The sequence below is a fragment of the Sparus aurata genome, chromosome 5 (genome assembly GCF_900880675.1).
Source record: "Sparus aurata chromosome 5, fSpaAur1.1, whole genome shotgun sequence".
Classification (NCBI taxonomy): Eukaryota; Metazoa; Chordata; class Actinopteri; order Spariformes; family Sparidae; genus Sparus; species Sparus aurata.
In genome coordinates this window covers 932926-957445 of record NC_044191.1, presented here as the reverse complement: position 1 = coordinate 957445, position 24520 = coordinate 932926, and the positions used below count along the sequence as shown (strand labels likewise).

Genomic DNA, 24520 nt, shown 5'->3' with positions numbered 1-24520 from the left:
CGGTAGATGATGGAGATGACCAGGGGAGTGGGACCAGGCAGTTTGAGGGCAACATGTTTGAAGGACTGGGAAGGAGGGATGGAGATTGTGGAGATGTTTAAGTTTTTCCTGAAAATGGCAGCAACTCCCCCACCCCGCCCGTCGGGGCGGGGTTTGTCGATGTAGGTGTAGCCAGAGGGAGTGGTTTGGTTCAGGGAGAAATAGTCCAGAGGTCTGTGCCAGGTTTCAGTGAGGCAGAGAAAGTCCAGTTTATTGTCAGTGATGAGTTCATGTAGGATGGCACTTTTGTTAGTTAGTGAGCGGGTGTTGAATAGGGCAAGTTTCAGGTGTTTTGGGGTTGGAGTAGGGTGGGGAGTGGCAGGAGTGCAGAAAATGGGGCACAGGTTTTTGATATTAACAGCGTTGGATGTACAGCGCGGGCGAGGTGGTCTGTGTGAAGTGATGGACTGTATGGGGAAAGACTCAGGTGGGAGGGTTAATGACTGATTTGGTCGGAGGGGGGCGCTGGTGAGTGGAGGTGTGCTCTGTGCTGCTGTGGGCACGGGGTGAAGAAGAGTGGCTGCGGAGGGGGTTTGTGGTGTAAATAGTCAGTCACATGGAGCAGAATGTACAGTGTGCTGAATATTGGCTGCAAGCATGCGACTTCCAGTAGTGGTTGGGTGAATGCCATCGGACTTGAAGAAAGAGGGACGGTTCCAAAAGAGATTAAAATTATAAGGTTTGCCCCAGGCTTATGGTTTGATAGATACTTTTGCTGTTGAATTTATAAAGGCATCCTTCTGAAAACCAATTGATATATTCATGCAATCTTCAAGAAATGTAACTTCGAGCTATTTGTTAATAATGTGAGATTATTCATTTTCTCGGCATCCTCCACATCCTATACTATCTAAAGTATGTTTAGGTCTCTATGGAATCAAGCAGATAACCAGCAGTGTTTCTTACATTCCCTTTCAATGATGAGAACTTGTACATTATCTCTGCTTGTATTATGAATATGGAAGATGTTTCTAGCATTATGTTATCATGTCAGTCCCCAACTACTTTCAGTTGAAGGTCTTGTGATGTGATGTTTTTGTGATGCAAAAATGTTCTTGTTGGATTTTCTCCTTGATCTTTCTAGTCTCACCTGATTTAGATATTGCTTTAAGCCCATCTGAAAATAAGTAGCATGATTTTTGTTTGGCTACAGTATAAACATGACATTGTCATAGTTCGAGTTTGTGTTTCTGTTATTCTCTGTTTTATGTTGAAGTTCTGTCCTCACGTGTCTCGTTGCACTTTCCATTTCTTCCCTTTGTCTCCTTCTTTGTAATTGTTTGCCCCTCCCTGATTTGTTACACCTGTGTTCAATCATCTCCCATCTCTCCCATTGCCTTTTGATTCGATACTTTGGCTTTTTGTTAGTACTTTTCTTTTCTTGGCTTGCACTTTGTTTAGTGTTTGTGGTTCATTTTTGGATTTAGAATTTGGGGGATTTAAGCTCACCTTTTGTTCCTTACCTGCATGCTTGTGTGTATTGTGTTTGGGTCCCATGCTGTGTAACCTGACAGTCAGGTCTGTGATCACTTGAAAAACAAATCTGTGCACAAATGGGAAAATATTAAGTTCAAAGAGGTGGAAGGCTGTGAGATGAGGTTGCAAACTTCTCTTAAAACTGTGGGCCTTCTTGGAACTTTTTGTATCTTTTTGGTTTCATGAGGTGATGTGTATATACTAGACAGATTTCTGTTGTTACTCTGCCATGTAACTAAAGAACTTATTTACATATAACCAATCAAATCATTCATTCCGCATGAAGAAAATAATGTAATTGTTTCATCATTGGTAAACATTAACACACAGCCTAAAAGGGGATACCAGAAGTTCCCCTGACTTCGAACCACAGCAGTTCCCATTAGTTCTGCAGCCACTGTGTCCTTGTGAACTACAAACACGGACATGTAATCTGTTGCAGCTCAAATCTCTAAATATGCCACCAAACATACTGTACCAGTAAAAGGTGCACTAACATTGATGTGTAGGCTAGCTATCTTGTGAGCTAGTCAGATCAAAATGGCTTAAAAACTCACCTGCAAATGTCTGACATAGTTTTTTTAGATGCTTTATGGATTTGTCTTTATTCTTCTACACTGCTGCTAACAAAATGTCCTCATGTTATAACACATACACCAGCCTGCCCACTCAGATGCTAAAGGGAACATTTTGAGTGTATCTTCACCAGCGTTATTAAAGGTACCCCAATGTCATACTTGGGTTACAGTGAAGATATTGTGTATTATATTGCTGCAGTTCTAATCAAATTAAATCAAATCATTATCAAATCAATCACATTTTGCTTATATAGCCCAAAATCACAGTCACATTGCCTGACAAATTGTAATATATGTAAATGCAGATATAAGGAGATAGTAAAACAGAGGAGAATATATGGTATAACGAGATCTGACGTGTACGACGGGGCAAGGCCGTGTACAGTTTTGTATGTCATCAGCAGCACCTTAAAGTCTGATCTTATATGTATTAGGAGCCAGCGAGTGAGGCTAGGATTAGTTTGATATGATCAAATTGTACGTGTTAAGACTCTGGCTGCAGCATTCTGAACCATCTGAAGACTTTTAGTGCACTCACACAGAAGACCGGAAAATAAGCCAATGCAATAATCCATCCTAGACGAAACAAAGGCATTAATCAGGATCTCTGCGTCCACTGTGGACAGGAAGGACCTCATTTTAACTATATTGTACAGGTGGTAAAAAATGATCTTGGTTATTTCTTTGATGTGCTGATCGAAAGAGAGGGTGTCTTGACAATGGAACCTTGATAAATAACAGTTGTCAAGAGTTATCGTCACCCGATCAAAGTGGTGTCCCTGTTGAGCGGGGGCAATGACCAGCATCTCAGTTTTATCTGAATTCATGAGCAGGAAGTTTTCTGAATTCCATTTCTTCAGCATGTACAAGCAGGTCTCTAATTTCATGATTTTGAGATTTATCATCAGCTTTTTTGGGCACGTACAGCTGAGTGACGTCCACATAGCAGAGGAAATGTATTCCATACTCCAAATAATTTGGCTGAGAGGTGAAATGTATAAAGAGAAGTGCAAAGGGCCCAGAACAGAGCCCTGGGGAACTCCATACATCACATCAGTAAATATTGATGTAGAACCATAAACACATTGTGTTCTTTCGGACAGGCGCTGAGATCCTAGTCTTAGAGTCTAAAGTAAGTGAAATGTCATTTACCACTTTAGTAAGGGCGGTTTCAGTGGAGTGACAGGCTCTGAAAGCTGACTGAAAAGGTTCCAGGAGATTATTATTGAGTAGGTAGCCTGAAAGTTGCTGGAACACGACAAGACTTTAGAGAAGAAGGGAAGGTTGGATACTGGTCAATAGTTGTTTAGTGATCCTGGGTCGAGGTGTGGTTTCTGAAGTAGAGGCTTACCCACAGCAGACTTAAAACTAGAAGGGACAACATCGATCATGAGTGATAAATTCATAATATTTAAACAGGTTTGCTGGAAGGGGCTCCAGGACGCAGGTAGTTGGTTTTAAGGATGATCAATCAATTTTAGACAATATCTCAAGGGACCAGGACCTGTGTAGTTATCAGACTGTCAGACCGACACGCCCTCGCTCCGCGCCTCCAGATTATCCGTTCACACTGGGACGGCTCACCAATAATGCAGCCCTGATACTACTGCCACATCCCGCCGGTGGGACCCGCCGTCAGCGGGATGGAGAGCGTCGGCTGCGGCGGCCACATAAGGCCGGTGGCACTTGCTGTCAGTGGGACGGAGAGGGTCAGCTGCGGCTGCGGCCACATAAGGCCGGTGGCACTTGCTGTCAGTGGGACGGAGAGGGTCAGCTGCGGCTGCGGCCACATAAGGCCGGTGGCACTCGCTGTCAGCGGGACGGAGAGGGTCAGCTGCGGCTGCGGCCACATAAGGCCGGTGGCACTCGCTGTCAGCGGGACGGAGAGGGTCAGCTGCGGCTGCGGCCACATAAGTCTGGTGGCACTCGCTGTCAGCGGGATGGAGAGGGTCAGCTGCGGCGGCGGCGACGGCCACATATGACGGTGGGACCCGCCGTCAGGGGGACGGAGAAGGTCGGCGGCGGCCACATTATGCCGGTTGCACTCGCTGTCAGCGGGATGGAGAGGGTCAGCTGCGGCGGCGGCGACGGCCACATATGACGGTGGGACCCGCCGTCAGGGGGACGGAGAAGGTCGGCGGCGGCCACATTATGCCGGTTGCACTCGCTGTCAGCGGGACGGAGAGGGTCAGCAGCGGCTGCGGCCACATAAGGCCGGTGGCACTCGCTGTTGGCGGGAGGAGAGGATGCAAGCAGGGGACGGAGAGGGTCAGCAGCGGCCACATAAGGCCGGTGGCACTCGCTGTCAGCGGGACGGAGAGGGTCAGCTGCGGCTGCGGGCCACATAAGGCTGGTGGCACTCGCTGTCAGCGGGACGGAGAGGGTCAGCTGCGGCTGCGGCCACATAAGGCCGGTGGCACTCGCTGTCAGCGGGACGGAGAGGGTCAGCTGCGGCTGCGGCCACATAAGGCTGGTGGCACTCGCTGTCAGCGGGATGGAGAGGGTCAGCTGCGGCGGCGGCGACGGCCACATATGACGGTGGGACCCGCCGTCAGGGGGACGGAGAAGGTCGGCGGCGGCCACATTATGCCGGTTGCACTCGCTGTCAGCGGGATGGAGAGGGTCAGCTGCGGCGGCGGCGACGGCCACATATGACGGTGGGGACCCGCCGTCAGGGGGACGGAGAAGGTCGGCGGCGGCCACATTATGCCGGTTGCACTCGCTGTCAGCGGGACGGAGAGGGTCAGCAGCGGCTGCGGCCACATAAGGCCGGTGGCACTCGCTGTTGGCGGGAGGAGAGGATGCAAGCAGGGGACGGAGAGGGTCAGCAGCGGCCACATAAGGCCGGTGGCACTCGCTGTTGGCGGGAGGAGAGGATGCAAGCCGGGGACGGAGAGGGTCGGTTTGTGAGGGTCCCAGTGACCAGCGTCAATGGACTCTGCAGAAATCCAGACATTACCTGGTGATAGTTGCTGAAACTATCAGGGGTAAAGTGGACACTGCAGAGAGGTGATGGTGGTGATGTTTAACTCCCCACAGTAACATTAGCTCCTCTTGACAAAATCGATCCACCGTTTCCTTACGTTGTCATCCGAAGGAAACTTAAATAAGCCAACAGCGCCGTCACCCTGCACACTGTGGCATCCAGGAAAGATGCAGAGCGATGTGGAGGAGACATGACTGGTTAGCTGACTGGTTGGCTGGTTAGCTGGCTGCAAACTATTGTAAGCAATGCTATCCACGACTGGAGAGCGAGTGGGAGAACCGCTGAAGCTGACGCGCTGAACGTATTTATACCACTTCCGCAGCAGGGCGGGGTTTATGCAAATCATGGCCGCGTTACGTAACGCGGCCATGATTTGCATGATTTCTGACCCGCCCATTAAATCATGAACACAGAAATGTTGAAAAACTGTTTGTGAGCCTAGCTCCAAAATTAAATTCTAAATGGTCGAATGGCTTTTACATGTTTTAAGTAAACACATTTATGACCTGTTTAATGTGTTTAGAAGAAAATGGCTGATTTTGCTTTACACAGACTGAAACAAGGTACGTTTTAGTACTGGTATATTTGGCTGCGTATGCAGGTAGGGATGATGGGATGCCGTAGTGATCAGCTTTGGTATTTTATTATGTAAGAATGTGTGAGGTGCTTCCTGAGACTTGCTCTCTAGTCAGTTCTATATGTCAGCAATCAGTTCTATATGTCAGCAATCAGTTCTATATGTCATCAATCAGTTCTATAGTTCTATTCAAGATTCAAGATTCAAAGTGTTTATTGTCATATGCACAGTAAAGAAACATGTTCTCAATTTTGCAATGAAATTCTTCATTTGATGTCCACCGAATGCCAACATTGTAATAAAGAAATATATACATCCGAAATATACAATATACAAAGTAAAGCACTTTTACACATGTGATAAATAGAAAAAGCAGCAACAATAATAACAATAAAACAGTGCAAATCCGAAAATTGTGCAGTTGTGCATGTGTAAAAAATGTAAAAATGTAACAGAAGGGACAGTTTTGAGGTAGAATAAACTCCTATCTGCTGTTTAGGAGTCTGATGACAGCAAGAAAGAAAGAGTTCTTTAGTCTGGTGGTCTTGGATTTAACACTTCTGTACCTCCGGACTGAGGGTAGAAGAGTGAACAGTCTGTGCTGGGGGTGGGTGAGGACTGCTTAGGATGTTCTCACCATATGGAAGTCTGACCTTTGGTGGCATACTTTTGTCACATTTATATGAGTAAATAAAACCCTCTTGTGTTTACTATTACTTTCTCTCCATCATCTCCTGATCTTCCGTCCCTTAAGTCTCTCTTTCCCTCCATCATCTTTTTCTCCAGCCCTCCATTCCCTGTTGCCTCATCTCATGTTCCGTCTCCCTTTTCACCGTCTCCATTATATATTTTTATTTTTGCCTCCTTTAACCTTCTGCTACTCCTTGTTGTTCACCCTCTATGATTTTCTTCTTCTTCTTCTTCTTCTTCTTCTACATCCCTCCATCTCTCCTCTCCTACTCTTACTTATTCTTCACCTCCCCTACCCCTAGTTTTCACAGCTTTATCAGAGTGTCTTACCATCAGTTCTAGGCAGGAAATCTCTGCACTCCAAACTCTTCCTGTATGTTCCCACAGTGGTAGAATAATTTACTGAACTGAATTCAGTCATCAGAATCCCTCTGTGTTCTCAAAAATCTCCATCTCTTTCTCCCTCATCATCTCATCTCAATTCATCTGCAGCTCGTATTGAGACACTTTTTCTCGAAGGCTTCTCTTTGATCGACTGTGCTATGGATTGAACCTAATTTGAAAGTCACTTTGGACAGAACAAATTAATGAATGCAAAAGTGTGTAAGGCTTACCTTACACGTTCCTGTTGCACCAGAAAATGAGCAGGCTAATAAGAGAAAACCTCTCTGCTCTTACCCAGTGTAATAACTGTAAGGAGTGTAGGCAGGCACAGGGTGTGGAGCAGGAGGAATGGTGGATTTTGGGCAGAATTGTCTAGAGTACGCAGAACCCCCCAGGGGGACACAGACAGAGAGAGTTATTGCTGTGAAGCAGCTCAGCCAATCATGTAAAGCTGATGAAGAAGTTCTGCTGTGAATGATTAACATTTACATTCAGAACTGCTGTTTGCCTGCCCCTCCTCACTGCTGCACACCACTCTGCATACCAAAACACATGGATCATTGCTATTCTACATGTTGACTGATGCACACACTGCAAATGGTTGGTTGTACCAATGAGGCCCTGGCAGGACTGAGTTAGCACTGCGCTCTTTGAATACATTAAAATGTCTGTTGTGTTAAATGATCATAATACCCTGTCCCTCATGGACCTGTATAACAACATGTCAAAGCAGACTTACAGCACTCAGTATTCATGTCAGGGATAATGCCCAACAAGGTGTCTGTTATCAGGAATTAATGGACAATGTGGACGCCTGAACCATCCTCCGCACGTCATCCATTCATTCCTGATAATTGACACCTTGAAGGACATTATCCCACGGATACCACGGTCACTTGCCAAAGAAGAAAGCATGAAGACTATTTTGCATACATTTTTACATCTCTTTCTATAACACTGCGTACGATCGACAAACAGTGAATATAATTTCACAACGTGTTAAACAACAAGACAAGCCAGCTAACAGCCACGTCACTGTCATTTTCATTTCCCGGCACCCACGTTGTGTTAATAGCAAATGTACTTGCACCCTGCTGTGCTCCCCTTGGTGTGTTGGTCTTAAAATGAGGTGTGGTCAGGCAGTAAGATGCTCCTATACAGGCAGGTTCACATCTTGCATACGCTCTGATTTTATGATTTAAGTGGCTGCCTTCTGTTATTCTAAACATTAACATGCCTGCAGTAACACACAGTAACAAATATCGTGGCACATTTAATCAGCAAAACTGAAAGCTGTATTTATAAGCTCTCCAAAAGAAATGAGTCAGGAGTTTTAAAGAATCCCACATGTAACCCGATCAGGATGATCGTTTTTGTCACCTGTCCCAGTTGATCCACGGACTGAGATCCATGCACGCACAGAGTGACGCAGCACTCCTCCTCATCCTCCTCCTCCTCCTCATCCTCATCCACCTCCTCCTCCTCCTCCTCCTCTTCTCATCCTCCTCCTCCTCCTCATCCTCATCCACCTCCCCCTCCCCCTCCTCCTCCCCCTCCCCCTCCTCCTCCCCCTCCTCCTCCTCCTCCCCCTCCTCCTCCCCCTCCTCCTCCCCCTCCCCCTCCTCCTCCTCCTCCTCGCCCTCATCCTCCTCCTCATCCTCCTCCTCCTCCTCGCCCTCCTCCTCCTCCTCATCCTCCTCCTCCTCCTCCCCCTCCCCCTCCTCCTCCTCCTCCTCCTCCTCCTCATCCTCCTCCTCCTCGCCCTCATCCTCCTCCTCATCCTCCTCCTCCTCCTCGCCCTCATCCTCCTCCTCCTCCTCCTCCTCCTCCTCCTCCTCCTCATCCTCCTCCTCCTCCTCCTCTTCCTCCTCATCCTCCTCCTCCTCATCCTCCTCCTCCTAAGTTAAATATCAGTGCTTTTTTTCATATGCAGTCAAACAGAGTTGTTGATGGGACAGGTGATTGTGAACCCTGGGACTTGAGCCCAGGGCCACAGCAGCGAGGACAAGGCCTCTGCACATGGGACGCCCACTCTACACTGTAAAAAAAATTCTGTAGAATTTACGGTAAAATGCTGGCAGCTGTGGTTGCCAGAATTTTACCGTAGAAAATACGGTCACAATGTAACTGTAAATTTCACATTAGAGAACTGTTATTTGTTTACGATAATTTGCTGTAAAAATAACAGTTATCATATAAACCTGTTTACGGTAAATTCTTTTAAAAATAACATATATACTGTAAACCTAATTACAGTCCATCAGTGAAAAAACACGGTAAAACTGTAAGATATATTACGGTATTTTATTGCAAAGTTCAACTACGGTAAAATACTGGCAGCTGTGGTTGCCAGAATTTCACCGTAAAAAATATGGTACAACACACATGGAATTACAGTTTGTTGGCGTAGATTTTACAGTCAGCAAATGCAAATGGTAAATTATAAAGGAAATAACCAATTAAGCCCATTGTAAACCAAAGTACAGACTATAATTGATAAACTTTAAGAACATCTCTTTGCATATACACATTCTCTTTGAAAAACAGAACTTGTCCAGTATACTCACAAGGCAGTGTTGACATCTTCAAAAGACAGTGTGTGTCCATACATATGAAGGATAGTCCATGGTAGAAGAAATAAACGTCATGAAAAAAGGAGCCACTTGCCCTGTGTTGATCAACACTAATGAGTCACTGAGTCCAGACTTGGCTGAAGAGGGCTCTTAACATGGAGATGGTGTTCAAGAAACTGGAACTTAAAGCATTCGGCAGTCACCAGTTCTGCTTGAAGACTCATGTGTTGTCCATCTGGTGTCCACTGTAGACTGGCATGATCCTCTCTGCAGCCAGAAAAAAGAAACAAAGCAAAGGTTAGATTGATGCAGTGCCTGAGCATGATGCCTACAGAGATAAATTCAGCCTTCTGCTGTTAAACTGAGCTCCAATGAGCTATACATAGAATGAAACCAGCACTCTGGAATATAGTTTTGCAGGTCATCAGGAGTATTTCATTTATTTTATTGTATTAGTGTAACAGTCACTTTTCAGGACTAAGTGATCATCACTATTTGTTTCACCCTTGTCGAATTGCAGCCTAAATCCTGAATCCTGTCCATAATACTGATTTTTTTTTTTCTACTGTATGTTTGTATGAAGCTGTTGGCACCGTTCACTTGAGGGAGATCGATTGAGTGTAGTTTGAGTGCTTGCATCTACTCATTTGCTACACTGACATAAACCATAGCTTACCTCTAATTATCCTTGACAAGACTGGTGTTTGAGTCATTGGGTCCAGACTTGACTGAAGACAGGTGGGACAGAGTCTTATACAGACATGTTACAATGTTAAGGAAACTGGAACTTTGGGCAGGTGTTGTCATCATTCCTGCTTGAAAATTCACGAGCAGTCTTCAATCACGTGTTTACTTTGGACTGGCATGAATCTCTCTGCAACCAGACAAAGAAAGAAAACAAAGAAAACATTGTTAATGATAATTATTATTATATAGCACTTACACTGTTGCAAAGTGCTTCCCGCAACAACAACAACAAAAAACAAAACATTAATTAAAGAAGTTGGAACAGAAAAAAAATTAAATGGTGAATGAAGAGTAGGTTTAAAAAATCTCATAAAAAGGCCATCCTATAAATATGATTTCAGGAGGCGCTTAAAACAGTTAACAGATTTAGCAGATCTAATAGATTGAGAGAGACTGAGGGAGAAACTGTGGAGAGTGACTACAGCTGAAAACACACAATCCTTTGGATTTGACATCGAATCAGTGATTTTGATTTTTTTAAGGATAGTTCCGAGGATTTACCCTTAAGGAACTCCAGATAACAGGGTAGTAGACATATATGGGAGACATAATTATTGATGTGGCCATGTAAGTATTTGACAGGTAAGAAGAAACAAAAACATTTAATGGCAGCACCAGTTCAGAAGCTAATCTATTTAAATGTACTCACTGAAGATGAGTGCTGATAACGATGACGACGAATCAGAGGACTGGCCATAACGCATTCCTGCAAAGTTGATTGCCTTACATTATCCAGCTGCACCGTGCTGTGGAGAAGGTGAAATTATTTGTTAAAAAATTGTATGGCTAAGGTGTTAAAGGGATCATTCTCACTTGTTATGTTATCTTTGAATTCGCCTAGATCAAGTGTCAATAAATGTTTCCTTCGTAATACATCCAAGTCTCCTTGTATCATCTTTTATTAAGAGTAAACCAGTTTCTCCATTATCAAAGTCTTAACCGACTTGCTACAGAAGTTACAGCTGAACATTTTTCTAGCATTAGCAACGTTAGCTGTAGCTAGCGACTTCTCAGAGCCCTTAAGTGACTCTTTTATTCGGCAAAAAGCAGATAGTGACATGTCCAGCAACTTTTAAGATATAGCTACCTGAACTCCTCTGCTTGAAAGTCAACGAATAAGAGCTAACGTGGCTCTGCGGCTAGCTAACGTTAATCAGACAGTCTCAATGAGCTGTGAATGTGCTTACCTGAAGAAGAGACTCTGCTCCTGTGGGCGCGAAGCAATGTGACCTGAAATTTCAAGCTTCCGTTAACTCGCGGTCCTCTCTCTCTCTCTCTCTCTCTCTCTCTCTCTCTGTCTTGTCTGTCTGTATCTATCTATCTATCTATCTATCTATCTATCTATCTAGCTATCTAGCTGTGTGTCTGTGTGTCTGTCTCTCTGTCACAACAACAAACACTGCTCCTGTGGGCGCGAAGCAATGGCGGTGAACTGAAATTCAAAATTTCTAGCTTCCGTTAACTCCGTGGTCATCTCTCTCTCTCTCTCTCTCTCTCTTTCTCTCTCTCTCTCTGTCGTTCTCTCTGTCTCTCTCCTCAATTCAATAAAGCTTTATTGACACGAACAACTACAAACACAACAACGTTTTCATTGTCATGTTTTACATATAATAAAAAAAGGACATGTACAAGAATAAAATAAAAATAGAAATTGTGTTTTCACTATACAAAAGAAAGATATAAAATAAAATATACTATTATTTTATGGAAGCCCATTTCCGCCACTTGACAAAAATTATGAGATACTTTGACTTAGTATCTCATAATTATGACTTAGCTATCTCATAATTTTGACTTAGTATCTCATAATTTTTTTTCATCAAGTGGCGGAAATGGACTTCCATATTATTCAAAAAGGATGTGTTAACAATGTTGCAATAAAACTCTATATGATAAACTCTAACGATTGTTGTAGGCCTATGTTTTCCTGTGGGACAATAAAGTTAATCTTATCTTAATTCACTGTGTTATGACAATAATACAACATTTATAGTTTTCTATTGCATTAAGTGCTTTGTGTCGGCCCGAACAATGCCCCTTAACTGTGATATAATAAGCACATACCACGGCCTGTCATGATGAATTGCTTAAATATACCATACTTTTTAACATTCTACTTTCTATACAAATGATGGTATGATTTAATGGTTTTGTACCGTAAATTTAAACGTAAACATCAGCAAAATCTGTAATTCAGACAGAATGATACCGTCAATTTTAGGGTAATTACACGCTTGTGACATTACGGTATTTTACCGTGAATTTAGCAAACTTTTTATAACATTCACAGTAAATTCCATATTTTCTACTTAGTAAGGCCGTAAAATTTAAGTTATTTACTGTTTCTTGATTTACGGTAATTCTTTGTGTAAATACATTTCTTTAATGTATTTACTACAGTGATATACAATTTTTTATTTTACGGTATTTTACTGTTGCTATTGACAGTTTTTTACCGTAATTTCTACAGACATTTTTTACAGTGTACCAACTGAGCTAATGGGCGCCCCACACCTAGCTCTTAAAGGGAATGGGAGACGACACTTGGATTGGTCTGATTTATGTTCAGACTGAAACACACCCATAAGTAATTCAGTCTAAATACAACCTCTTTGCACCATGCGCCGCACTTTGTGCCCAGATTATCCGCCATTTAAATAGCAGAATGGACTTGGACACGCCCTTAACGCTAAAGTGCACTGCGCTACAGACCGTCTAAATAGGGCCCATAGGGTAGGAATAATTGTCGACCTTAATGCACCCACATCGACTTGCGTCATCTTTCTGTCTCTCTCTTTCAGTATGTGTACAAACATTCTGCAGAATGTTTTATCAAGATGCCAAAAGATGCACCACGCGTTTTGGATTCAGCTTTCACTCCAGCAGGCAGCAGGCTTTTGTAGTCTTACTGAGCAGCCAGGGTGCTTAACAACATGAGTCAGCATTCCCCCATTTAAACACTGGTGGCAAAAGCTACCATTCAAGAACCCACCTGCTCATCAGGAGCAATAACCATTCATACACGCTCACACACTAATGGAAGTTCTGAAACAATTTTGGGTTCAGCATCTTGCCAAGGACATTTCTCAAGGACATGGAGTAGCCAGTTACAGGGGTTCGAGGTTGGAATAATACTAGTAGAAGTCACAACTGAAGTTGTGCTAATACTTGGAGTAGTAGTAGTAGTAGTAGTAGTAGTAGTAGTAGTACAGTACAGGCTCACAAGAGTGATCTAGTTTTTTAAACTAGATGAAGTAAACTAAACTTCATAAAGTTTGATAAACTCAAGGGAGATATTGAAAAAAGAATGGTCCAAGTCAAACCTGAGAACTCTCTCACTCATTGTCATTGTCATGTCATTTATACTTTTTTCACCAGTGCAATGTTCTAAGTATTATTTGTAGACATTTATCTGTTTAATTAATACAACATTTTGATGGTACCTTATGGCCCATGTAGTGACAGCAACATGTTAGCAGAGCTGCAGCAGCAGCTTCAGTGCTCTGTCTGTGTCTGCAGTGCTTACACTGGATGCGTTCAGGGATAGTATTGACTGTGGGTCACTCACATTTTGGCAGCATTTGGAAGCTTAAAAATGTCATCAAATAGACTGTTTGGACTGCAGTATTGATTGTGTTAACAAGATAATACTAATAATATCTGTGTCATATATCTGCATAGTCAACATGATGCAGCACTTATTTAAATACCTGTAATCTTGAGCCAATGCTGTTGCTGTGTGTGCAGGATTCTGGCCACCGTGGGAGCTGATTTTGATCTAAGAACACTGAGGGCAGTGAGAGTACTGCGGCCGCTCAAACTGGTCTCTGGCATTCCAAGTAAGTTCACTTCACATTCTAACACATTGTTATCACTGTTAATGTCACCACTAAAACTCCTATTCCCAAAAAAGTTGGGATGCTGTGTATAATATAAATATAAGCAGAATGTTAGATTTGCCCATTTTATAAAAGATATTTAACATAAACCAGGTAGAATTACACTTGTCACTGCAACATATCTGGCAAAACACTACTTTATACTATAAACAGAGTTCTTAAGAAACTTAAAGGAGTTTAATCATAGAAACCATATGTGCTCCTAGGATCAACTCTTCAACTCTGACTGAAGTCTAAATCAGTGACTCTACATGATTGAAATGAAATGTAGTGACACTTTTCCAAAAATCTTGATGAAGATCTTCAATTCACTTCAATTCACTCTCCATTTTTAACAGTCGGAAACACATGTTTGTGAACCAACAGTCTGGCTCCAGACCTCTCAGTCATTGCCCACTCTGATGTGCTCAGTCATTTAAATCAGTCTGTTGCTATTGCCGCTGGTGGCCATAAACTCAGTTGTAGAAAACAGTCGACCAATGAGAGCTTTTCAAGCTGGATTTAGAATTAAACCATAAATAGCTAGCTACATTTATGAAGCTGAATAAGCCGGATGTTTTTCATCAAGCTCATGGTGCTTTACTGAGAAAACCTAGGTGTAAGCGAGAAAATATGTCATCAATTGGTGGAAGTGAATTAGGTTTTGACTTTGCTGCATGTCATGTGATTATTTCTCCCTCCCCATGTTTCCTGACAGTCCTTCCACTCTCCAGTAAATGAAAACTAAAAAAAGAAATACAATAAAATAGTCTCCTGTGTTTCCAAAAGCATGTTTCTCTTGTCTGCATCAGGTCTTCAGGTGGTATTGAAGTCCATTATGAAAGCTATGGTACCTCTGCTGCAGATTGGCTTGCTGCTCTTCTTTGCCATCCTCATGTTTGCCATCATTGGCCTTGACTTCTACATGGGCAAATTCCATCGCACTTGCTTCAGGATAGACACAGGTAAGCAGGAGGAGGACAAGGGATAAACACGTTTTTGGTGTTATGATAGCAATTTGTGAGATATGAACAGGATTTTTGTTTAAAACATTTAAAATGTGAACTAACATTTTCAGCAGAATGTAAAGGAACGGTGTTGATGTTCTGTTAAATGTCTGACATCTATGTACTGTTACTGTTATAGAGTACAATAATATACTATAATTTACAATATAAATTCTCAAAATGTGAAGAAAAGAAAAACTGAACAGAAAATACGACTGCACACTTTCTGAATTCAAGTTTCTCTCTTTTTCTGAACTCAGATGAGCTTAATCGCCTCGTTAAGTCAAACACACATTGATATTTAAACTGGACATAAACTAAACAAAAGTCTCCAACATAGTCTTGGTTTATCTTTCCACAATCACCTCTGTTATGTTCCGAATGAATCCTTTGTTCACAGAGTAAGAATCCGACTCTCTCTCTCACTCCTCTCCGGTCCCTGCCTGCCATGTCTTCTTGTCCCCGGAGTCATAGTCCTGGTCAGAGCTGCTGTTAATCACCTCTGAGGTCTCAGTTCAGTGTCCAGCCATGTTTACTCTTAGGCTGCCTAATCAAGTTAAGCCCCTTCACATGTGTTGACTAACGTGTGATCAGAGGTCCCAGTCCAGACAAACTCTATTGCTACTAGCTCCACTGCTAACTGAGCCATGAGCTCATTGGCCCTGTAAGATTGCTGCAGCCAAGGAAAGAGCAGCATTTGCTGGTTACTTTGGTGATTTACTACCTGCTATATTTTCAGAGCTATTTTAGAATTTTGGCCATATTTTAAAAATTACAAGAAACTCTTTGTCCTGGCCAAGGACATGTGGCCGATCAGGGCATTTTTAAATGGTTTTTATATAACTGGATCCATCAATGCTCCTTTGTATATTGTACTCCAGTTGTCAAAACACCCTCTTGTTGTGTAACTAACTGAGGTTTGTCAAATTTCACCAATATGTGCTCCAGCATATAACCAGGCCAGCTGGCTCGGGGATGTAGTACGGGTGGTGGGACGGTTTTGTTATTTCAAATCTTCATCGGAATAAAATATACTTTAAACAACAAGAACAGTCCATCTGGCCCCATTCAAACAGTGTAATCTTACCCTTAAGTGCAATGACAAGCAAGAGTGAACCCCAGACTGGCATGAACACACAGACAGACCATTGCTTTTCCACAATGACGGTGTGCACAATTAGCTTTGGCCGGTTGCTTATGTTTTCGGGGACATTTCTTAGGGACATCATGTATTTTGATTGCTGCTTTGTGATGGAAAAACTGTATTTGAATTTAAATATTCAAATATAGAGTCACTGAATGTCCAAATCTTTTTATCCCACAGAAAAACTACAGAGTGAGACATATTGCCTCTGTTCAATCTTTGATGAAAGTTGCACATTTGCATTACTTAACAGGCAGTGTGTAGCCAATCAGAGGCAGAGTAGGGAGGGTCAGGCCAAGTAAGGTAGTGTGATCCAAAATAACAGCTACAGCTGGTAACCATGGCTGTGGTACAGCAGAATATATTTTATAATATATATAAACATATATATTTCTATATCGCCTGTTGCATAGTGACCCACATAAGTTACGAAAGTAAAGGCTTGACCACAAACCAGGTGTTTCAGGCAGACCAGGAGCAGTATGTTCTGTGGGAGAGAGTCACTCACTTTGGCACAGACTTTTTCACTTTTCAGACCTTTTACATGCACAAAAATACTTCATAACACAATAAATTATCCAAAACAGATATCCAAAACAGCTGACTATGGACATTTAAAGCCTACTATAGTTTGTTATAGTTTCGGCACGATACTGGAATTTCTTCTTTGGTACAGTACCTCATAAAATACTATACTGAAAGATATTGGATACTGATTCTGATACTGCAGGTAAAAATTGAGACACCAGTGAGGGCATGAAATTGTTGAAGTTGTTAACTGTGGCTAACACCCTTCACTTTAATCAGCGGGTTGCAGCTTGGCTCACTGCTACAGCTACTGTAAACTTCCTACTCACTGTCACACACATGCTCCCTTTTTCTCTCTCTTGACCACACATGCTACTCGTGTGTGTGTGTGTGTATGTTTGTGTGTCAAGAGAGATGACAGAGTGAGAGTGCACCTGCTACCTGAGAATTGTTACTCTAGAAATTCAGCATTGAAAGGGTTTCAAATATTCAGAATGCATGTCTATTGAAAAATCTGCTAGTGTGTTCATTTTCAGTCGAACTGTATTTGAAATGAGGTCAACAAATGTGCTCTGCTTAACTGTTTTCATCCTGTGTATCACTGTAGTTGGACTCATATATTATGCACAAGCTGGCATGTTATTCTGTATCTTAGCACGAGAAAGTACTTTTACATAATACATACCCAGCCTTCTCTACAGTGCCTCACCGTCTGTGTGTATTTCTGTGTATGTGATGGTGTGAATGTGTGTATTTGTGGCTCTAGGTGAGCCGGCAGCAGATTTCCCCTGTGGCTTGGAGCCTCCAGCCCGGACCTGCAGCAACGGCACCACCTGTAAGGAGTACTGGATCGGACCCAGCTACGGTATCACCAACTTTGACAACATCCTCTTTGCTGTTCTCACCGTTTTCCAGTGCATCACCATGGAGGGATGGGTGGACATCCTCTACAATGTGAGTCCACTGACAGGAGACACATGTGGGCCTGAATGCTATTTCATAGGGACTGTGGGTACAAGATTGATTGGGTTTGCTGTGCTCTTGAGTTATGGAGGGAGGAACTGTTGGCACTAGATTTCAACTTCAGTGTGTTACACACCGGCTATATGCCCAGCCTGGTTTCAGAATCTCTGAATCACCACACAGATCATCAGTTTTTTCACAGATTCAAAGAGTTTGTTTGTGTACTCACACTTGCTGCAGAAACATTTGGTTGCATAGCGAGACAGATAGTTTCATTCATTTTTTATGGTACCCCTTTACTGGAGCACAGGATTGGTGGTTTGATTCCAAGCCTTCTCTGTCAACATTCAGAAGTGTCTTTGAGCAACAAAGTGAACACTGAGTTGCCCCCGATGGTAGCCCACTGTTTGAGTGAGTCTGTGTGAATGAGAGGAACATCGTAAAGCACTTTGAATAACATAGATATGAAAAATGCAGTTCCTATAATAAGCATAAATAGAAGTCTTAAATGAACATATTTCTTTGAGCATCATGAGAAATGAGAAGTTAATGGCTCCCAGCTCTATATCATCGGAAACTCAGCAGTGACACCAGCAGGACAGATCACCCATTATTGATTGGTCAGGGCAAAACTGACAATAACAGCATGTCCTAACAGCAAACAGTCAATTAATTAACCTCAAATAGCCCACTCTGTCCACACTGAATCCGTTAAATATGCCTCGTTACCTCATGGAAACAAACCACGTGCCTATCAGCTGTGTGCTGGAGATCAGACTCGAGACATAATGCTGAAGTAAAAGATGAATATGTGCTTCTTACATTTGTACTTTTTGAACAGAAAACACACATTTCACACTGTGATATTCAGATGTTTCTTTACGGGGCATCACATGAAATATGGCCAACAGCAAGTAGGAAACTATTAGCAGGGGTGTGTTTTCTTACCAGAAACTTCCACCTTATTTAGGTTTTTTTGTAGTAAAATAAAGAGGTATCATATAGATAACTTCACATTTCAAGGGAATTAAAAATCATTCCTCGTCTGCGTAGTGCTTTGAGGGAAGGGTAAGATTTACATTTATATCGCAGTATTTTTGGGGGGTTTCAAGGTATTATATCAGTATTACAAAAATAAAAAGGATACCCCACTCAAACATGATTCTATGATATGTAATGAAACATATTTTAAGATAGAAGAAAAGATTAAAACAAAACATATGTGTTTATTGGCTTTATATAGGAACAACATGACGTGTAGGCCTACATGTGCTTGCGAGGAGTAGCCTGCCTCTTAAACAAAGAAAACAACAGAATATTGAAGTAAGTTCAATATTCTATTAAGTATATTTACATACAGCAGCAACAGACGCACACACTGTGAGGATCATGAGCAGTTTTTGTGTAACGTTAACTACAGATCAGCTGAGCTTGTGTTGCAGTTGCAGTTTCTCTCGACTGTACCGAAGTACTGAATACTCCAATATTGTTTTGGTGTGCTACAATTGATGGAAAATGGCAAAGGCATGAACGTACAGGCTAGTCTGTCTTGTGCATTGTTGCTGAGACACTGTGCTCTTCCTACCAACTCCTCCTTCCCCTCCCACCCTTCCTCAGGGGGATGATTAGAGGCAAGCATAAGAGCTTGCGGAGGATGACTCACACACAGCAGCTCCCATTAGGACCACAGCATCGCAGCCTTACAGCTAGCATGAAGCAAATCACACCTATCTTCCATTTGCATAAAGTCAGTATTATATCATGCCATGGAAACAATTATGCAATAGGCTAAATGATTAAATAGTTGTAGAGGGGAAAGGCTGTGTGAGTTTTCCCTCGTAGGGCTGAAAGACGGAAACAAAAACAGAGTGAGAGAGGAGGGAGGTAGAAAGCGATCAATAGTTGTTTGGTTGCTGAGAGAAAGAAAGGCATGATGGATAGAGGATGCTGCTTTGATGCTTCTTAAATGTCAAATAATGGTTTCCCTGCTGTAACACTTATACAAGTATTGGACACAGGAACATAGACAGCAGGACAGAGCTACAAATTAACTCTGTTTAGTAGGGTTGGGGGCAATGTCTGCTGAATTGGCATATGACAAAGTCGACAGTGAATCATTGTGATGGACGATGACATCAAAACGAATTTGAGGCACCGACACACATCCCTGTGCAGGTTTAAAAGGGTCCTTGTCTCCATAGCACATGTCCGTAACTCAGCTTTGTTCAGCCTCACATGCATAAAACAACGTTGGCCGACTTGCCAAGGAAGCTAAGATAAGGAAACTGTATCTCGGGTTCTCCTGACTGAGCTGGTTAAATAAGAAAATAATAACGTGACATGGAGGTAAAATCTTTTTTTATTTCCTCTTCCCACAATCAACAACTACTCGGAAACTCTGAGGGGACACGCCACGTAATTGTGCACTCTAGTGAGAAGCCTTTTAATTCAAGATGTTTCGATGGTCAGGGATTAGTAGTCCATGGCTGTCAACCATCGCCGATGGACGCTGACATCATCAATTGGCCCAACGTTAATGTTTTTATTCACCCTTAAGAGCAGGAGTGAAAGCAGATTAAGCACAAATTCAACCTTGTCTTCCTTATTATGTAAATTTAAGTTTTAACATTTTTTCATGTCCAGGACTTTTGCCACAATAGCCAGCCACTAGCCCCATTCACACTGCCATTTGAGTGCGGGGATCCTGCCCCAATTCTCCGCCTCCGCCTCCGCCTCCGCCTCCGCCTCTGTGTGAATCTCTTGGAGGCGGCGATTGGTGAAATTTTGCTCCGGCACTGATCTGCCTCTGGAGGTGATTTCAAGGGCGCATCATTGGTGAACCGAACCAGTGTGAATGGATAAGCCGGCTTCACGTATTTGGGCCATGTCGATCAAACAGTCTGATAACTGCACAGGTCCCTTACTCAACTTAATATGGAGAAAATTCCCACAAAGCAACGTTACATGACCAAACAACAGTACTGTAGTTACTGTAACTGTCTTTGGCAACTTATATGAGGAAAAAAATACCACATTATACATGGAGAAGCGTCCGTCCTCCCGCCTGTCCTCCTGTCTGTCCTGCCGACTCTTCTTCACATTTCTGCCCGAAAAACAGCGTCTGTCACCAGCAAAAAACTTTAACTCACCGAGTGTTTGTGATGAAAATAAATCACCGCTACAGTCAGCCCTCTGGACCGAGACTTCAGGGAACTATCCCCGGAAAACAGCCGGGGGATGTCACTTTCCAGGATGTTTGGTGTGTCAGGAACACAATCACTACACATTATAACAGCATCCAATTGATTATAAACTGTCTGCGGGTTTAGATTGACAGGGAAGACACACAGACATAATCATCATGACGTGTACCGTCACGCCTCTTTAGGAGCCGCAGTGCCGGCTTTCTGTGCAAATTACACAGCGGTTCATCTTTAAGGCAGAAATGCTATGAAAATTACAAAACAAAGCGCTCCAAGGGGAGGAAACAAATAAACAATGAAATCAAGACTAGCAGGCAAAAAATAAACAAGCTGACCAGAACTTTGCAAAATGAAAATCACTCTTCTAAAGAGGTAAGCAATTGAAAACAGAAAAACAAGCGTGGCAATACTTAGTAATACTTGGCTGTGGAAATCCAGGCTTGGGCAATCGACGAGACGAACGATATACTCTGGCAACGAAGACAGGGGAAGACAAAGACTATATACACATGAGGAGGGAAGACACAGGTGGAGACAATCAGGGATCAGGGGAGACGCCAGACCGGTGACACAGGAGGAAGGGCAAGTGACCTGAAATGAGAGGAGGATTACTTTTCAAAATAAAACATGAATTTCACAAGACAAAGAACCCAAGACAGGACAGCCCTCACCACGGTGTGACAGTACCCCTCCCTCTAGGGCCGGCACCTGACGGCCCAGCCTGTTCAGGATGGTCCCTGTAAAAGTCGTCAATGAGGGTGTGATCTACAATGTGGCGCGACGGGACCCATTGTCTTTCCTCCGGCCCGTAGCCCTCCCAGTCTACCAGAAACTGTCTGCCCCGGCCCCGGCTGCGTACAGCCAATAGCTGCTTGACTTTGTACACTGGACCTCCGTCGACCACCTCCGGTGGTGGTGGAGGAGTGGCGACTGGAACCATGGGGCTATCCTTGGCTGGCTTTACCTGCCTGACGTGGAAGGTGGGATGAACTCGGAGGGACCGGGGCAGACGAAGCCGGACTGCTGCTGGACCGACGAGTCTGGAGACTGGGAAAGGGCCAACAAAGCGTGGTGCCAGTTTCTTGGAGGAGACCTTGAGGTGTAAGTCCTTGGCGGACAGCCACACCCTTTGGCCGGGCTGGTAGTGGGGAGCAGGCCATCGCTTGCGGTCTGCTGCCTTCTTTACTCTGTCCCCCTGTCTGATAAGTACCTGGCGGGCGGCTGCCCAGATGCGGTGGCAACGTCGGACCATGGCATGGGCAGAGGGGACTGATACTTCCAGCTCATTGTCTGGAAAAAGCGGAGGCTGATAACCGAGAGCACAGTGAAATGGTGAGAGGCCAGTGGCTGATGTGGGCAATGAATTATGAGCATACTCTACCCAGACCAGGTGTTTGCTCCATGTAGAGGGATTCTGAAAGACCACACACCGGAGGCCGGTTTCCAGCTGTTGGTTGAGGCGTTCGGTCTGGCCGTTGGCTTCCGGGTGATATCCCGAAGTCAGGCTGGCTTTGGCCCCGATGAGTCTGCAGAACTCCCTCCAGAACCGGGACACGAACTGGGGCCCCCGGTCCGAAACAATGTCCTTTGGGAAACCATGGATTCTGAAAACTTGAGTCATCATGACCTCTGCTGTTCCTTTGGCAGAGGGTAACTTGGGCAATGCGATGAATCGTGTCATTTTGGAGAATCTGTCCACCACTGTGAGAACAGTGGTATTACCTTGAGAGACCGGGAGCCCTGTGACGAAGTCGACGGAGATGTCGGACCACGGTCTGGAGGGGATCGGGAGCGGCTGTAGAAGTCCCATGCGGGGCCTGGAAGATGTCTTGTTCCGTGCGCAGACCGAACATGCCTCGACGTACTCCCGGACCTCCGGTTCCATAGACGGCCACCAGAACCGCCGGGAAATGACGAACTTCGTTCTTTTCACTCCCGGATGACATGAAAGCAGCGAGGTGTGAGCCCAATGGATCACCTGTGGAGGGGGGGCTCAGGGGGAACAAACAAACGATTATCAGGGCATCCACTAGGTGACGGGGCCCCACCATTAGCTTGCTTTACCTCAGATTCTATTGGCCAAGTCACTGCTCCTACCACACGGTTCAGTGGCAGGATGGTTTCAGGTTGCTTGGCGTCAGGCTCGGGGTCGAATAATCGTGACAGGACGTCTGGTTTGATGTTACAGGACCCCGGCCTATAAGACAGAGAGAAGGAAAAGCGATTAAAGAAAAGTGCCTACCTGGCCTGGCGAGAGTTAAAGGAGAACTTCGGTCGATTTAACCGACCGAAGTTCTCCTTTAAGTCTCTTAGCCTTTCGGATATATTCTAGATTTTTGTGGTCGGTCCAGACTATGAACGGATGAACAGCCCCCTCCAACCAATGCCTCCATTCCTCCAAGGCGAGCTTGACAGCCAACAGCTCCCGGTTGCCGACATCGTAGTTCCGCTCAGCCTTGGAAAGCCGTCGTGACAGGAAGGCGCATGGGTGCATTTTACCGTCCTTTTCTGAGCGCTGGGACAGGACAGCTCCCACTCCCTCGCTGGAGGCGTCCACCTCCACCACGAACTGGCGTCGAGGGTCTGGCATGGTGAGAATAGGAGCTGTAGTGAAGCGATGCTTGAGGATCTGGAACGCCCTTTCTGCTTCAGGAGACCAGTGGAACTGCACCTGGGTGGAGGTAAGAGCATGGAGAGGAGCCGCTATGGCGCTGAAGCCTCTGACAAACCGCCTGTAAAAGTTAGCAAATCCCAAGAATTGCTGAACCTTCTTGCGACTGTCGGGTGTAGGCCAATCTGCTACAGCGCTAACTTTAGCCGGGTCCATCTGAACCTTTCCAGGAGCTACTATGAAGCCCAGGAAGGAGACAGTATCGGCATGAAACACACTCTTTTCTGTTTTGACATACAGCTGGTTTTCTAACAGTCTTTCAAGAACTCGGGTCACGTGATCATGGTGTGTGTCGAGGTCAGGAGAGTAAATCAGGATGTCGTCCAAATAAACATACACGAAGTGGTCAAGGAAGTCTCTCAGTACATCATTAATCATAGCTTGGAACACAGCCGGAGCATTAGTAAGACCAAATGGCATAACTCTGTATTCATAGTGGCCACTGGGGGTGTTAAAGCCAGTCTTCCACTTGTCCCCCTCTCTTATCCGAATCAGGTGGTAAGCATTTCGGAGATCTAGCTTTGTGAACACTTTAGCTTGTTGAAGCTGATCAAAAACAGAGGACATGAGAGGAAGGGGGTAGCGGTTCTTTATTGTGATGTCGTTAAGAGGACTGTAATCAATGCAGGGTCTTAGGGACCCGTCTTTCTTCCCCACAAAGAAGAATGACGAGGAGGGACGAATCAGGCCGGCTTTAAGTGACGCGGATATGTATTCCCCCATGGCTTCCCGCTCTGGTCCCGAGATGGAATACAAGCGACCCTTCGGAATAGTAGAGCCGGGAATCAGGTCTATGGCGCAATCATAGGGACGATGAGGTGGGAGTGACAGGGCTTTAGTCTTGCTGAAAACCTCCCGGAGGTGGTGATAGGCAGGAGGAACCAGGTTCAGGTCCGGATATTCGGGGTCTGTGACAGGGTTGGCAGAAAAAAGGTTAATCTCTGTGACAATCTTGCCCTGATCCACAGAGGAGACACAGTTCGCGCTACAGTTCATTCCCCATTCTCTGATCTTTCCTGTTCTCCAGTCAATGCGTGGATTATGTTGGACCAGCCATGGCTGTCCCAGGATCAGAG

General features: G+C 44.3%; 1 protein-coding gene across 26 annotated transcripts in view; it reads left to right on the top strand.

Annotated features, from left to right (window-relative positions):
* cacna1ba (calcium channel, voltage-dependent, N type, alpha 1B subunit, a) overlaps positions 1-24520 on the top strand; it is a 179524-nt gene that overhangs the window by 42877 nt on the left and 112127 nt on the right. For all 26 annotated transcript variants that reach the window (XM_030417888.1, XM_030417887.1, XM_030417891.1 and 23 more), the window contains exons 4-6: positions 13798-13889; positions 14741-14893; positions 17374-17561. In XM_030417888.1, coding sequence (XP_030273748.1) covers positions 13798-13889; positions 14741-14893; positions 17374-17561 — 433 coding nt within the window. The remainder of the gene's footprint in view (positions 1-13797; positions 13890-14740; positions 14894-17373; positions 17562-24520) is intronic.